This window comes from Rhinolophus sinicus, linkage group LG04, assembly GCF_036562045.2.
Source record: "Rhinolophus sinicus isolate RSC01 linkage group LG04, ASM3656204v1, whole genome shotgun sequence".
NCBI classification, from domain to species: Eukaryota; Metazoa; Chordata; class Mammalia; order Chiroptera; family Rhinolophidae; genus Rhinolophus; species Rhinolophus sinicus.
This window is the reverse complement of record NC_133754.1, coordinates 64,315,659-64,329,148: the sequence shown is the minus strand read 5'-3', so window position 1 is coordinate 64,329,148 and position 13,490 is coordinate 64,315,659. Positions and strand designations below refer to the sequence as shown.

At 48.1% G+C, this 13,490-nt stretch overlaps 1 protein-coding gene across 2 annotated transcripts; it reads right to left on the bottom strand.

The window, feature by feature from the left end:
- Positions 1–7,359: 7,359 nt before the first annotated feature.
- Positions 7,360–13,157, bottom strand: DUSP26 (dual specificity phosphatase 26). Of its 2 annotated transcripts, XM_019743183.2 has the most exons (4): positions 12,884–13,157; positions 10,671–10,966; positions 9,011–9,225; positions 7,360–8,234 (listed from the first exon to the last, which is right to left on the bottom strand). In XM_019743183.2, exons 2-4 carry the CDS (start codon positions 10,889–10,891, stop codon positions 8,035–8,037), a joined length of 636 nt encoding a protein of 211 aa, XP_019598742.1. In that variant the 5' UTR covers positions 10,892–10,966; positions 12,884–13,157; the 3' UTR covers positions 7,360–8,034. The 2 variants fall into 2 exon arrangements, with proteins under 2 accessions (XP_019598742.1, XP_019598740.2); XM_019743181.2 differs by lacking the exons at positions 10,671–10,966; positions 12,884–13,157 and having other exon boundaries at positions 7,885–8,234; positions 9,011–9,649.
- Positions 13,158–13,490: the final 333 nt, after the last annotated feature.

Here is a 13,490-nt window from a genome sequence, read left to right as displayed (position 1 = left end):
ACACTTTGGGGAGAGACAGCTAATTCTGTGGAGGAGCATGGGACCAGAAACCATAATCAAAACATTTTACCTTTCGAAAGACACTCTCTTCCATGGCCTTCAAATCCAGCCCTATAACACAGAAGAGCTTGCTAACCATGGTCGATTTTAAAAAATGATTAATTAACTGCAAATAAACCTGTCATACTTCAAAATCAGGCAAATTGTCACAATGTTTTCCCAAACTTTTTCATTTCTTAAGAGAACAGTTTTCATGAGAGGAACACACAGTCCTTTGGAGGGGTTTAGGGTTGTTGTATATTTGAGCAAATGAGGCCTGTTACTCATTCTTAAAAGATCTGGTCTTTGTCCAGATACCCTGGAGGTCTCAGTACCAGAACGCTTTTAGGGATTGATGCAACTGTTGGCCAAAGATTCACACTCTACCCAGCAATGCCCCCTGAAGGTCTTTCCTGAAGGTCTGTGGTCCTTCAGGAAAGTGAAGCAGAGATTTTTCCGCTCCCTTCCCCAGCTCCCAATCCACATGGGAAGTTCAGTAGGAGAAAAAGGCATTGATGTGGCTGAGGAGGGCTTCCTTTCTCTCTCCAGAAGCTGAGTCAGTTCTGGCATTGATGCTGGGGTTTTCCCCAATGAGCCCCTGATGTTTTTCTTATGTACCAGAAGAGGCTGAAAGGAAACAGAAGCTGTGGGATTTGAGTTAACCTGATTTCCCAGGAATTCTACATAGACCTGCTATGTCCTTAGGTTTCTGAAATGAAACCAATACTCTAGGCCAGAGCTGACCCATCCCATGTATGAGAGTGGGGGTTCAAGAATGAAGCAGAGGGGAAACAACCACCTTTCATTGACCCTCACACTGCACTCCACGCCCTGTGCTCAGTGCTTCACACATTTTCATTTATTCCTCACCACAACCCTCCAGATATTATTATTTTCTACTTTCCTGTAAGACGATACAGAAGCTCAAGAAGGTTAAGTCTTACTAAAAATTGCATGGTTCTTAAGTGTTGGTGACAGAATTCCAACCAAACTCGGCCTCTCTCCACAAAACATACTCTTTCCCCAACACTAACTAGGAGAGCGGTTGAGTGAAGCTTCTGGAGTCTGGCATGGTATTAATTACATTAAACCTCAGTTTCCTCACTTGGAAAATTAAGGCCAGTAGTAGATTCTACCCCAGAAGTGTCATACAAGGAACAAACTGTTTGAAAAATATTTGGCATATGCATGGCCCATAAAAAGTCCCCAGTAAATATTCGTTATTACTGTCATCCAAGTGCATCATGAAGCATCCGAGGCAGCACTGGACCAAGAACCAGTACATCCAGTGTATTAATTAAGATGCATTCTAAGCTCCCATGATGGTTTTGAAAATATGTCCACAGATTCTTTGATACTCCCTTCGAGAGATGGAGCCTTGTTCCCGTTCTCTTGAGACTGAGCTGGACTTCTGGACTCTTCTAATAAGTAGAATGAAGTGGAGGTGATAGTGCTTGACTTTGGAGACTGGGTGATAAAAATGCACTGACTTTCCTTCTTGGCCCCTCTCTGTCTCTCTCTCTAGTCACTTGCTCTGCGGAAGCCAGGAGTCAGGTCACAAAGACACTCACCTATGGAGAAGCCACCTGGAGGTCTCTGATAACAGCCATGTGAATGAGCTTGGAAGTGGACATTCCAGCTTTAAGCCTCAAATGACTGCAGGCCCCAGTTGCAACCTCATAAGAGATCCTAACACACCCACACAGTTAAGCTGCTCCTAAATTCCTGACCCACAGAAACTATGAGGCAACCAATGTTCGTTGTTTTAAGCCACTGAGCTTTTTTTTTTTGCTATTTAGCAATAGATAAATATTACAGCTATGGTAGGAAGGAGACATAAAAGTAGAGGCTCAGACAATCTAGTTTATTTCTGTTCATGAATATTCCAAAGATGGGAGGTGGTTCTGCTTCACAAAGCCGTCAGAGACCAGGCTTCTTTTCTGCTGCTGCTTGGTTCTGCCCTAAGATGTGTCCCTTGTTCATATGGTAGAAGTTGGCTTACCAGTTACACATCTCATGTTCCAGCCCCCAAGGGAGGGTATGAAAGAGTGGGAGGACAGCATTTTCTTTGTAAGAATTCAAGCATTACTTTGTTTCCCTTCCTTTGGTGAGGGCTTCTTCACATGGTCACACCTATCTGCAAAAGAGCCTGGGGAATGGAGTCTCCAGCTGGACAGTCATGAGTCTGATTGAAACTCAGGGCAGTTCTGTGAATAACAGGAAGAAGTGGAAAGGGAATCTGGAGGATGCTGAGCAATTTCCCCACACTCACGTCCTGGTGTTGGCACCTTCTCTATGATGTCCAGTTATTCACCTCTCTGGGGCTCAATTTATGAAGTGAAGGATTGCATCTGATTTATGGTTTTCTAAACGTTTTTTGGTAGCAGAATCTTTTTTTATTAAACAATATTTAAAAACAGAAATTGGATGTGTAAAAGACATAAAAATACAGTTGCTCTATTTGAATCTTGGTGGGGTTTCTCTCCCTGTCCTTGTTCTACATTGGTGGCCTCATGGAAAGCTGTTTGCAGTACTAGAGCCCCTTGAAGCACGATCAGAAAATCACTGAATGAGAAGTCCTCTGGATTCTTTCCAGCTCTGGTATTTTGGAAGTCGTGATCATTCACCTGTGCACCCTGAGCCAGTCTATGTCACACTTTGTCTTGCTTGTCAGGTGGGAGCTTGTGGTACCTGGAATGCTCTGGCAGAGGAAAACGGAATGAGACTTTGCCCTTAGTATCCAGCCTCGCCTCACTTCCTTTCACCCCTTTGCTGATCTTGTGACAGATCTCTCCTCTCTCCTAATGTAAGCAAGGGCCCCCCATCCTTGGACTGGGGCCACGGTACCACTGTGGAGCCAGGAGAGTCCTGAGTTGCCAGTACAAGTTAGCCTTGTGCTCTGACCCTCGGGTAGGGACATGGAGGTTCTTGGAGCAGACTCTCTCTTCTTCCCCAGGTTAATAGTTTTTCCACCCCCCTTGCCTTGTCGTGGCCCTCAACTGTGATTGGGAGCTCAGCCCTCTCAAGGTTATAGATGTGGATTTGCCCAGCCTTGACCCAGTTTGTGAGTGAACCCCAGGGACCAGGGGGCAGAGGCCTCCCTCCTGTGATAGTTCCCTACCCCAGTTTATCTCAGAATTCTCAAGAATACACACTGCCTCAGGGAACGTTGCCTAGGAGGGAGGGGGTTCCTTTCTTTCAGTCTGCAGACCTTCAGAAGCTGGCTCCTGCACTGATGAACATGCCCCTCCCCACTTCCTGAGGACAAGGCTGGGCCTCTTTCTACTTGCCTCCAAGTTTCCTTCCTGAGGGCCCGACTGTGCCAGCCACCTTCTCCCAGGCTGGCTCCAGATGCTGAATGGGAATTCGGCAGAGGGCTTAAGTGTCTGCCAAATCAGGGGAACAATCCCACGCCATTTTGAAGGCCAGGGACCACTGCCTACAAACAGAACATTCTAGAATGGGTGGGGGCAGGGTCGGGCTTGGGAGAAGATGAGGGGAGGTGGACTACTCTGGGCTTCTTAGGATGAGATATATCTTAAATTTCTGAGTAAGACAGTAGGACACAATGGGGAAGTGTTGATTTACCCCAGGGGTTGTAGCAAATGATCTTAAGGAGTGAAGCAGGTCCAATGTTAAGAAAATAGATAGTGATGGGTAGTGATGAACGGGAGAGCAAGGATTGCTTCATCTAAATGGGACAGCCCCTACTGAGACTAATGTGCAAATGCGGGCTCACTGTCCCTTTCAACTTTGTGAGAGTTCCTGGAAACCAGATTTTGTGTAACGTTTCCCAGTTATTGAAACATTGCACAGAAAGGGAAACACCCTGTGACTGTGAGTTTTGCTCTCCGCTCCTCTGATGTAAGTAAAGCCCTTGCGGAATGACCCTTTCTCCCTGTACGTGCGTCACCAGTTCTCAATTTTGAAAATCAGTGTAGAGGACAGTCCTAGCATTTTTAACCGGTGGCTAGATGTTCATGGGGAAAGCTCTTCATGTGATTCAAGGGGCTTGCATTTGTTTTCTATTGCTGTTATAAGAAATCACCATAAACTTCCTGGCTTAAACAATGCAAATTTATTATCTTACACTTTGGTAGATCGGAGCTCTGACGCAGGTCTCACTGGGCTAAAGTCAAGTCCTGTCAGCAGGGCTGTGCTCCTTTCTGGAGGACCTAGGGAGACTCCATTTTCTTGCCCTTTCCAGCTTCCAAAAGCAGCCCACATTCCTTAGTTCATGCCTCTTCCAGTCTTCCAAGCCAGCAACGGGGGATCCATCAAATCTCTCACCACAGTTTAAAAAGGTTCTCTGTTTTGAAGAATCCCTGTGATTGGACCCACCAGATAATTTAGTGTAATCTCCCCATCTCAAGTTTGTAGTTTAATCACATCTGCAGAATCCCTTTTGCCACATGAGGTCATGGATGTATAGGTCCCAGGGATTAGGGTATGAACAGAGCTCTTTCCTCAACTTTTGGATTTTTCCCTCCTTCTCTCATATGACACAAACCTATGATAACAAAGTTTGCTTTCCTCCTCCGTTCAGACTTCCTTTTCTTTAAAGGATCATTTCTAGGGACAGTGTGGGTGGGGTGGGGGTGGGAGCTTCTTTTGTGGGGGAGGGGCTTCGGCGCAGCCAGGCCCAGCCCTCTCGCGCCAGCATAATTCCCAGCTGCCTGTCTGGTTCCAGCTCCGTCTGCTACTTTGGACATCAGGAGAAGCAGTTTCTCTTTGCTCCCTCTCCCTGTGGAACTTCTCAGCTGGGATTCGTTATAGGGGTGAAGGACAGGGCAACCTTTCTCCCTTTCTCTCCCCAGAGGCAGCATAGGGTCCTGAGGGCCTGCCGCAAAGGTTTGAGTCACAATCACTGACTGTGATTGTGGCTGGAGGTGGCAAGGACAGCAGCAGGGCAGGATGACAGAGTGGCTTGGCTAGCAGCTCCCGAGGGGCGAGGCTCAGCCACTGGAAGCACAGCCTGAATCTAACAAGAGCACATTTATTCCTGTTCATCTCCAAGTCCTCTGCTTAGGTTCAAAAACAACCCCCCCCCGCCCCCCCGCAAGAACAGGATGAGGGAGACTGGACATTTAACCTTGGTTTTGATAACTGTGACTGGTGTCACCCTCAGTCCCCTTGGACGATAGGACTGATTCTATCTGCGTGATGACCAGGCTGTGGACGCCCTTTCTCTCCCTTGAATCTTATAGGCCCAAACTATTGCAGCACGACGGTCACACACACACAGATTCTGGAGTCAAAGCACCCAGGCTTGAATCCTAGCTCTTTCACTTATTATTTGTGTGTCCTTGGGAAAGTGACTTCACCTCAATTTCCCTGTTCCTAAGCAATGACAATTATACCTGCTTCACATGGTTTTTATAAGGATTAAATGAGTTAATATCTGTAAAAACAGAAGCATGCCTGGGCATAGCTATAATTTGGCTCTGTTAAATAATAAACATATAATCTGTTCTGTGAGGATAACCTGAAAGCTTGTTCTTTCGTTGAATATATGTTAGTAGCTATGCTTTTCTACTAGATGTTAGAATTAAATTTTCAAGTTTCAGTTAAATTATCCAACTTGAAAGAAACCTAGGGGATTTAGCTGAGGCACGGTCAGACTGCACAAATACGGTTGCGACTGTAGGTTACATTAATAGTAATATACTTGCTATTAGAACAAAGGAGGTGGCAGTTCTATTGTATTCTACCCTGGTCAGATCATAGCAATAGTTGCTCTAAGCGCCTAAGTTATTTTTGGGTTCTTTTTATTTATACTTAAGTTCTCTCGCCCATGGTTTGGACAGAGAATCAATGCATTTTAATTAGAATCAACATTCTTAATGAAGACCTCACTTATCCCTTAGATAAATTTGTCCCTCAACAGTAACCAACATTTGAGGCTCCACATCTTATAGGTCTAGCCTGAAGCATTGCAACCAGTTCCGATTGCCAAAATTAGAAAGAGATGCCAAAATTGGCAAGCGGGGGAGGAAACTTGAAATATGACAAATGTAGACTCTTAGAAACAATCAGAGAGCCATTAGGTTGTAAGTGGGAGGACATAAAAGAGTCATGAGAGCTGGCTTCAAACAACAGACAGAGAGAAAGAATACTTATTAAATACTGACTGCTCAGAGCTTTGTGTCTTATGTCTAATTAAATGCCCATAGCAGGCCTGTGGAAGTAGACAAAACTACTGCATGTAACTAGATGGGGAAGAGGTAAAGTGACACACAAATGTCCTCACTGCTACATGCTACAACCAGTGACTATCCGATCTTTCCTCCTATCTCACTACCACTGTAACATGGGTTGCGTGATGCGTGTGTTTTATTAGAGCTTTCTAATATATTCAGAGTTGGTAAAATGATATGAGAATTACATAGTCGTTCCTTACCATCAAAAAGTGTTCAAACAAATGCTTGATGACTATTGTCAAAGATATTGAAAAGATGATTCATCGATATCTCGTTGGAGAGTAGAAATGGAACATATATGAAGACAACGTCCAGCTTTGAGATTCTGAGTTTTGTACTTTTGGATAGGACATATACTTTAGATACATTGTGATTGTTTTTCTCTGTATTTTTTACTTCCTCTCCCATCCCATCCCCTTCCCCCATTCAAGTAGATATTCTGTTGTGGCAATATGCCTCTTTTAAAGGAGGGATGTGGTAACTGGCAGTTTGGCACTTGGGATAACAGAAAGACCATACTATTCTCTCCGATTGTCGAGCCTAGTGTTTGATTAAGTTTACTAAGGAGATTGTGTTATAGTCCTCTGAGGCAAACCTGGAAAGATTAGAAGAGGAAGAAATTGTATTACCTCTCCTTGCCTCCCTTCCAGTTTCTTGGCAGCAGGAAAACCCAAACTCCTGAAGATAGGATAGGCCTGGGGTTGACTTAAGATAATATTCTGCTATCCCATTAGAGTGGGCACTTGATAAAGAAATCAGACTAACTTTTTGAAAATAAAGTTATATTTTTTACACATCCAAGCTTGTGAACAGAGACCTATTTTAAACTTGGGAGATGAACATTGGGCCCTCTCAGTGGCTACACTACAGTAGTTGCAAACTTGAAGTTTTTGATCCTCTGCTGCCCCAGTGTGGACATGCCTGGAAATAACAGTTCAAAATGTCGCTTGCAGTGGGAGTGTGAAATCGGACTTGGGAGAAACCTCCCCTATGAATTGGTGGTGGGGGCTTATGACCAATATGAGGGAGTCAGGAACTGCTGCTGTCCCCAGCAGGGCTGGAGTTCTCAGGGGAGAGGTGCGGAACTCATACAAGCGGTCAATGACTTCAAGAGGCTCTCTTCTTGTCCACCATCTTTATTTTTCCTCGAGACACCTGGATCCAGTAAGCGAGTGATCATCTGAGACTCCCAGTCATGCACCCCTGCAGCTTGTGGCCACGACTAACACCCACGAGCACAGTGCCAACCCTCCCACACCTCCTCTTCCTGTGCTTGGAGTAACAAGTCTGTGGGTTTCTCCCTCGGGTTTCACAGCTTTTCACACCATCTCTTCACCGTCTGTCTCTACACTACAATCTCCACACAGCTCTACATCATCACATTCATTCTTGCTGTATCCCTGACTCCCTGCACAGGCACAGGACAGAGATGACCCTTGTTTTGATAAGTGAGAGAGGGGAACACTTGGGCACAAAGAGGGGAAGGGATTCTGAATCACGAGGGGCACCCTGGCTGGAATGAAGCAGTGTCTGAATCCCAGGACTGACTTCTACCTACTGCCTAGTTTCTTCTTTCCCTGGCCAACTCCCTCCTGGGCATCCACCAAATTCCCCATCCTCATTCCCGACAAATAACAATGGTGACCTGAGACCACGCCCCAGCCCTCTCACTCTCCAACCTACAGGAGAAGATGGGTTATCTGGGCCTCCTGCTACCTGCCAACTGGGCCTCCTTTCTCCAGCTGGGAGCCAGGGACCCACATGCCTGACCCAACTGACCTCCTTCTCCCTCCCCTTATGCCTCAAGGCCCTGCCGCAGCCTGCGGTCCAGGGCCAGGAGCTGCCTCAAGAAGCCCCGGTTGGGGATGATGCCTCGATGGTCCTTGACTTTCTTGATGGCCTCCACGAGGGTGAGGTGGTGGTACAGCATGAGGTAGGCCAGCACCAGGGTGGCAGACCTGCTCACTCCTACAGCACAATGCACCAGGATCTTCCCTGTGAGGACAGACACAAGAGGCGGCTGTGGGACGATTTGTGGTGGGTTGGAGGACACTAGGGAGAGGGATACTCAGACAGTGAGGAGGAAGACGCGAGAGTAGAGGTTCGTGGAGACAGGATGGGGTGCAGATGAGTGGTGGTAGAAATGCAGGCCCCTGGCAAATTCTCTAGACAGAATGAGGTGGAGAACATGCAGCTGTTCTGCATCTATAAACCCAAAGAGGGCTCAGAGGTAGAGACTCATAAGTAATGCAAAGACAAGCTTTGCACAGAGTAGGGCTTCAGTTGATGTTTGCTGAGTGCATCAGCCCAAAACACCCTGGATCTAATCTGTCCCTTCCTTAGTCTCGCCCATGTTTCCATTTTGGTGTTTCTATCAACCATTTTTTTGGGGGGGTGTTCATATATTTTTTATTCATATATACTTTTTTCTGATCACTAAAGCAAGACATGCTCAAAGTAGAAATGATTAGAAAGTATTGGAATATATAAAGTAGCAAAACAATTTGAACTATATCACCCATAATCTCACCACCCAGGTGTAACTTGCCACTTTCTTAACATTTTGGATTATTTTCTTCTCATCTTTTTACGTCTTTTACGTATTTCATGTATTTTAAACATGGTTGAGAGAATGCTTTTCTTTCCTTAACATTATATCCTGAGCATTTGGTCATGTCATTCAAATCTCTCCCTCCCCACACCTGAACCCTGGGCTGTTCTGTAACTCAATGTCCACTGTTCCTTCCCTGCTCCTTGCTGTCCCCTCCTACCTCCCGGCTGGCTCAGGGCCCGGTGGATGAAGTCGGCAGCCGTCTGGAAGTGGATGCTCATGTCAAAGGCTGGCGAGTCGTGAGCCTCGACACCCAGGTAGCGGATGCCCAGCCCCTCATAGGACTCGGGCGTGCCTCGCCACCTGCTGTGTGAGGCATTGAGGACGTGGGTGATGCCCAGGCGCCGGAGCTCGCGGTGGTTGTTAGCTATGTCCCTGCATTGGGTAGAGGTTAGAGGGAGGATTGGGAAGCAAGGCTGTGGGGCAAGAATCCCTCGTATGTACCCTGTCCACTGCTGAGCTAATGTCATTGGTGCCAGGCCCCCACTTTGCTTACTGATGACCCAAAAGGGAGGACCCAAGATGGGCAATGACCTGGAGTCTTGTCTGGAGCAAGAGTTGAGTGTACTGGGGGGGTTTTGCCTGGAGAAGAGAAGACCAAGGGGGTGGTTGAGCCATAGTAAAGCACTAAGAGAGTGTTCTGAGTCTGGGGGCATTTACTTGATCCGAAGAAGGATTTACTGGAACTGTGCATCATGGAAGGAAGTATGTACTAACAGTGGAATTTAGCTAAGAAAAGATGGGAACACCTTGGGAGAGTGTGATTTTCCTGTCACCAGGGTATTCATTCAGAGAGGAGGTCAACATGTGGGCATGTATGCACCAGAGGGCATTTGGACCTCAAACGGAACATCAGTTTGGACCAAGTCACAGTTAACATCCCTGCAAACCTTGAGATTATATGATTCCTTGCTCCCACACCTAACTCCCCTGTTGCTTTATATTCCCTTTGACACCCAGAATCTTCTTGTGTTTTGCTAGTCATTCCATGTTCACATTTACCCTGTTTTATGATGTCACCATCAGGTGTTCATGTGGCCCATACCCCTCAGTTTAGTGGTAGACATCTTTCAGGCAACACGGTCATATCCCAGGGCAAATGCCCTGTCCAGTGCAAACTCTTCAAGTAGAGCGAGCACTGAACTTGAACCTCCAAGTCCTGGCTCTGCTACTTACGACCCGTGTGACCTTGGGCCAGTCACAACTTCTCTGAGCTTCAGTTTCCTCATCTGTAACCTGGGGATAGTGGTACCTACCTCACAAAGCTGTTGTGAAGATCAAGAGAGAAAATGCACGTGAAAAACTCCTTGTATACTACAGAACCCTTGAGAGAGAGAAGTGGGGACTACTCTTCCTCTGGTGCTCTTCTCTCCACAGCCCCATCTTGCAGAACCTTTGCATATACTGCGGCTTTGCTTGGTCAGCCCTTCACCTTACTACCCACTGTTCCTGGCTCCAATGACTGCCTTTTTTCAGAGCCATAGCACAATAGACAGAAGGTCAGATAAGTCATCTGTTATGTTGGTACATAGCATTCAATAATAAATTTTGCTAAATAAATGACATTATTACTTGACAGAGTCTTTCTGTCCAGAGTTGGGTAGATCAATAATCCTGCCCAACCCTCCCCGCAAATCCTCCAGCCTCCACTTTCTGCCCATGCACCCCCCCTCCTCCATCCTCAACCTGGTACCAACAACACAACTCAGTGCCCTCTGCCACCATTCCTTTTTTCTTCTTACACACACACACACACACACACACACACACACACACACGCACACACACTCAGCTGTGGCCCCAGTCAGCGGGGTACATACTGGTCTCCGAGGTAGAGGCCTGGCCAGACCTCATCGGCGTGGTTACAGGCTGTCTTGCCTGTGTAGAGAAGCCTCTCCAACTCAAAGACGTTGAGGAAGGGATGTTGCACAGCTGGCATCTCCTCCAGGACCCCTCTAGTGCGAACAGGAGACCTTGAGCTACTCCGGGAAAAGCGGGCCATAAAAGTCATGGAGGCCCAGAGCCAGTTACCAGGGCACATCTTAGAGGTGGTAGGAACCGTGGCAGGCGCTGGAGAGGCTGCGGTAATGACGGGTCAGTCTCCCAGTAGCTGTTGCTGGAAGAGGAAGGGATGTGAGACACACCTGAGTGAGTCTGGAGCAGCTCCTTCCCTTCCTGCCAACTGGGCTGGGCCTTGGGGAGAAGATTCTCAAGGGAGGAAATGTAAGTCTGGCTCTGGCAGAGCCTCCAGGATTATCTTTTCCTTCAGCTGCGGCAGCTCCTTTCTCTGTGCTCTTTGGTTCTGCCACATAAGGAGGTGGGAGAGTCACATGTCCTTGTTTACGGGAGAGGGAGCTGCCCAGCTGCTGAGTTTCTGCTCCAGCGCCCCACCCCCCACTCCCACCACACATACATAAATACACACACACACAAACATTTGGTGTTTGGGTGGCATTGCCCGCTGCTGGAGCACTTGCCAGCCTGAATATGGTTCTCATCTGCCTGGGGCAACAGCCAGAGAAGCTAGGGAGTTGGAGTGGGGGTTGGGGGGGAGGTGGCTTTCTCCATCCAGGGAGAATTAGCAGAAAGACAGTGGCAGCTGGGGCCATGACATATGCCAAGCCTGCCTTCTCAGTGCCAGAGAGATGGGCTGCTTTAACCCATTCTTGCCCTACCACTGCCTCAGAGATAAGCTTGTTATGGGAAGTGTATGTCGGGGGATGGGGTGAGTGGGGAATAGCAATAAAGAGGAAGTGTAAGTTTTTAGAAAATATTTGCTGAATGCATGAGCTACCATAAGAAGGCACAAATCTTTGTGCATAACAAGCAAGCCACCTCCCTTTAATCTATATAAAGAAAAAATTGATTAAACCTCATCTCTAATGTGAGAATTTCTGAGTTGAAGCAGGGCTGGAGTAGTGTGTGTGTGTCTGGGTGTGTGAAGCAGAGGATGGGGCACTGGAGATGGGGGAGGAAAGGGAAGGATGAGGGATCCTGCCAGGCCCGGGGACTCAGGGGCTGGAATTACCATCCGTTTTACTGTGGGAGTTAAGTGATGGTCAGCAGCGCATGGGTTCTAGCAGGTGTGCCTCGGACTCTCTGGACAGCCAGCTCTTCTGAAAGTGAGACCATGTGCTGAGCTGCAGAGCGGGGAAGGGCCAGCCTTTAAGACTTGCCCTGGGACCTTCAGGCAGAGAGAAGGCTGTGGCAAGAGCCTCCCTGCTCCTCCATTTCACACTGTGGTCCTGCATGTCTGAAAAGGCAGGAGGGCTAGTGCGAAAAATCTCTCTCCCACCCTCTTCCCTGTCTTCAGCACCAGAACCCTCAACCCAAAGTCCAGCAGTGGAAGGCCGTCTTTGTCCTGCCCACACTTTCCTGTCTTTCCCCCAGGTCAGCAGAGATCAAGCACTTACAAAGCATTGAGAAGCAGGGATATTAAGATCAGGACTAGCGGGGGGAGACTGGATTTTAAGCTGTTTAGGGTGAAATTTGTCAATGTCTCGTTCAGAAAGAGCACAGAAATACAGCCCTACAGCCATCATCATCATCATCATCATCATCTACCTCATCTCTTCAGGCCTAAAGACCCCATCACTTGATTCCAAAACAACCTTTTCTAGAAGCAGATTCTGCTGCCTGCGGGATGCCGAATGGTAAACGGAGACAGGAAGGAGACCTGGTGTTGGAAGCCCCTGGGGCGTGTGGCGGGGGAGGGGGGGGCGAACGACTCTGTTTCTCCTGGGGTTGGAGAAGCGCCGTTCTGTCCCGGGATACACCCCTCGGCATTCTCCCATCCCATCTGCCGACTGCCAGGGGCCCTAGTTCGCTGCCCCCCCCCACCTCCGTCTGCTATCACGGTTGTAACAGGTTCATGGCTGTCGCCCAGCCCTTGCCAACCCAGACAGCCTGGCGCTGAGGATGGAGGGAGGGAGCCCAGGAGGGCGCAGCTTGCTCGGCTCCCAGTCCCCCTCTCCGCCCCACCCTCCCTCACAGCCTCGGCTGGGAAGGCGACCACCCGCCGCAGCCCCTCTACCTCTCTGCACGCGGCGGGGGTCTCAGTCCCAGAGGCGGATCGCAGGCGCGGGCAGCCCCTCGGCCATGACTCCTGCTGTCGCCGCCGTGGCTGTCACTGCCAGACCGTTTGACGGATTAGCATCTATTTTTAAGCCATGACACGCACGTCGAAGCAGGTCTCATATCTGTGTGTGTTGGTGACACACAGGGGCAGTCTCACACCCAGTGGTCGGAATCAACACGCAGCGTGGGCTCGCGCTCACCCCCCTCCGGCCCGCGCGTGTTTACAGACTAGAAACCGACCACGCAGCCAGAGCAGCTCCGCCCCGCATACATGCTGCTGTGCATGTGTATTTTCGGAGCTGCGCCAATTACAAGGCATTTTGCTTAAAGATGAGATTATGCAAGTCGTCCCAGACAGTGTCTTAAATACATACGCTCCTCCCCAGACAGCATTAATTAATTACATTGACACTCATTTGTACCTTTCTCATTCTCAAGAACACCACTCATAAATAATAGTGGGTAACCCTTATTAGTATTTACTACATACCACGTGTTTCATGTATCTTAACTCATTTTATACTCACCACAAGTCTATGAAGTAGGTAGTAGTATTATTGTCC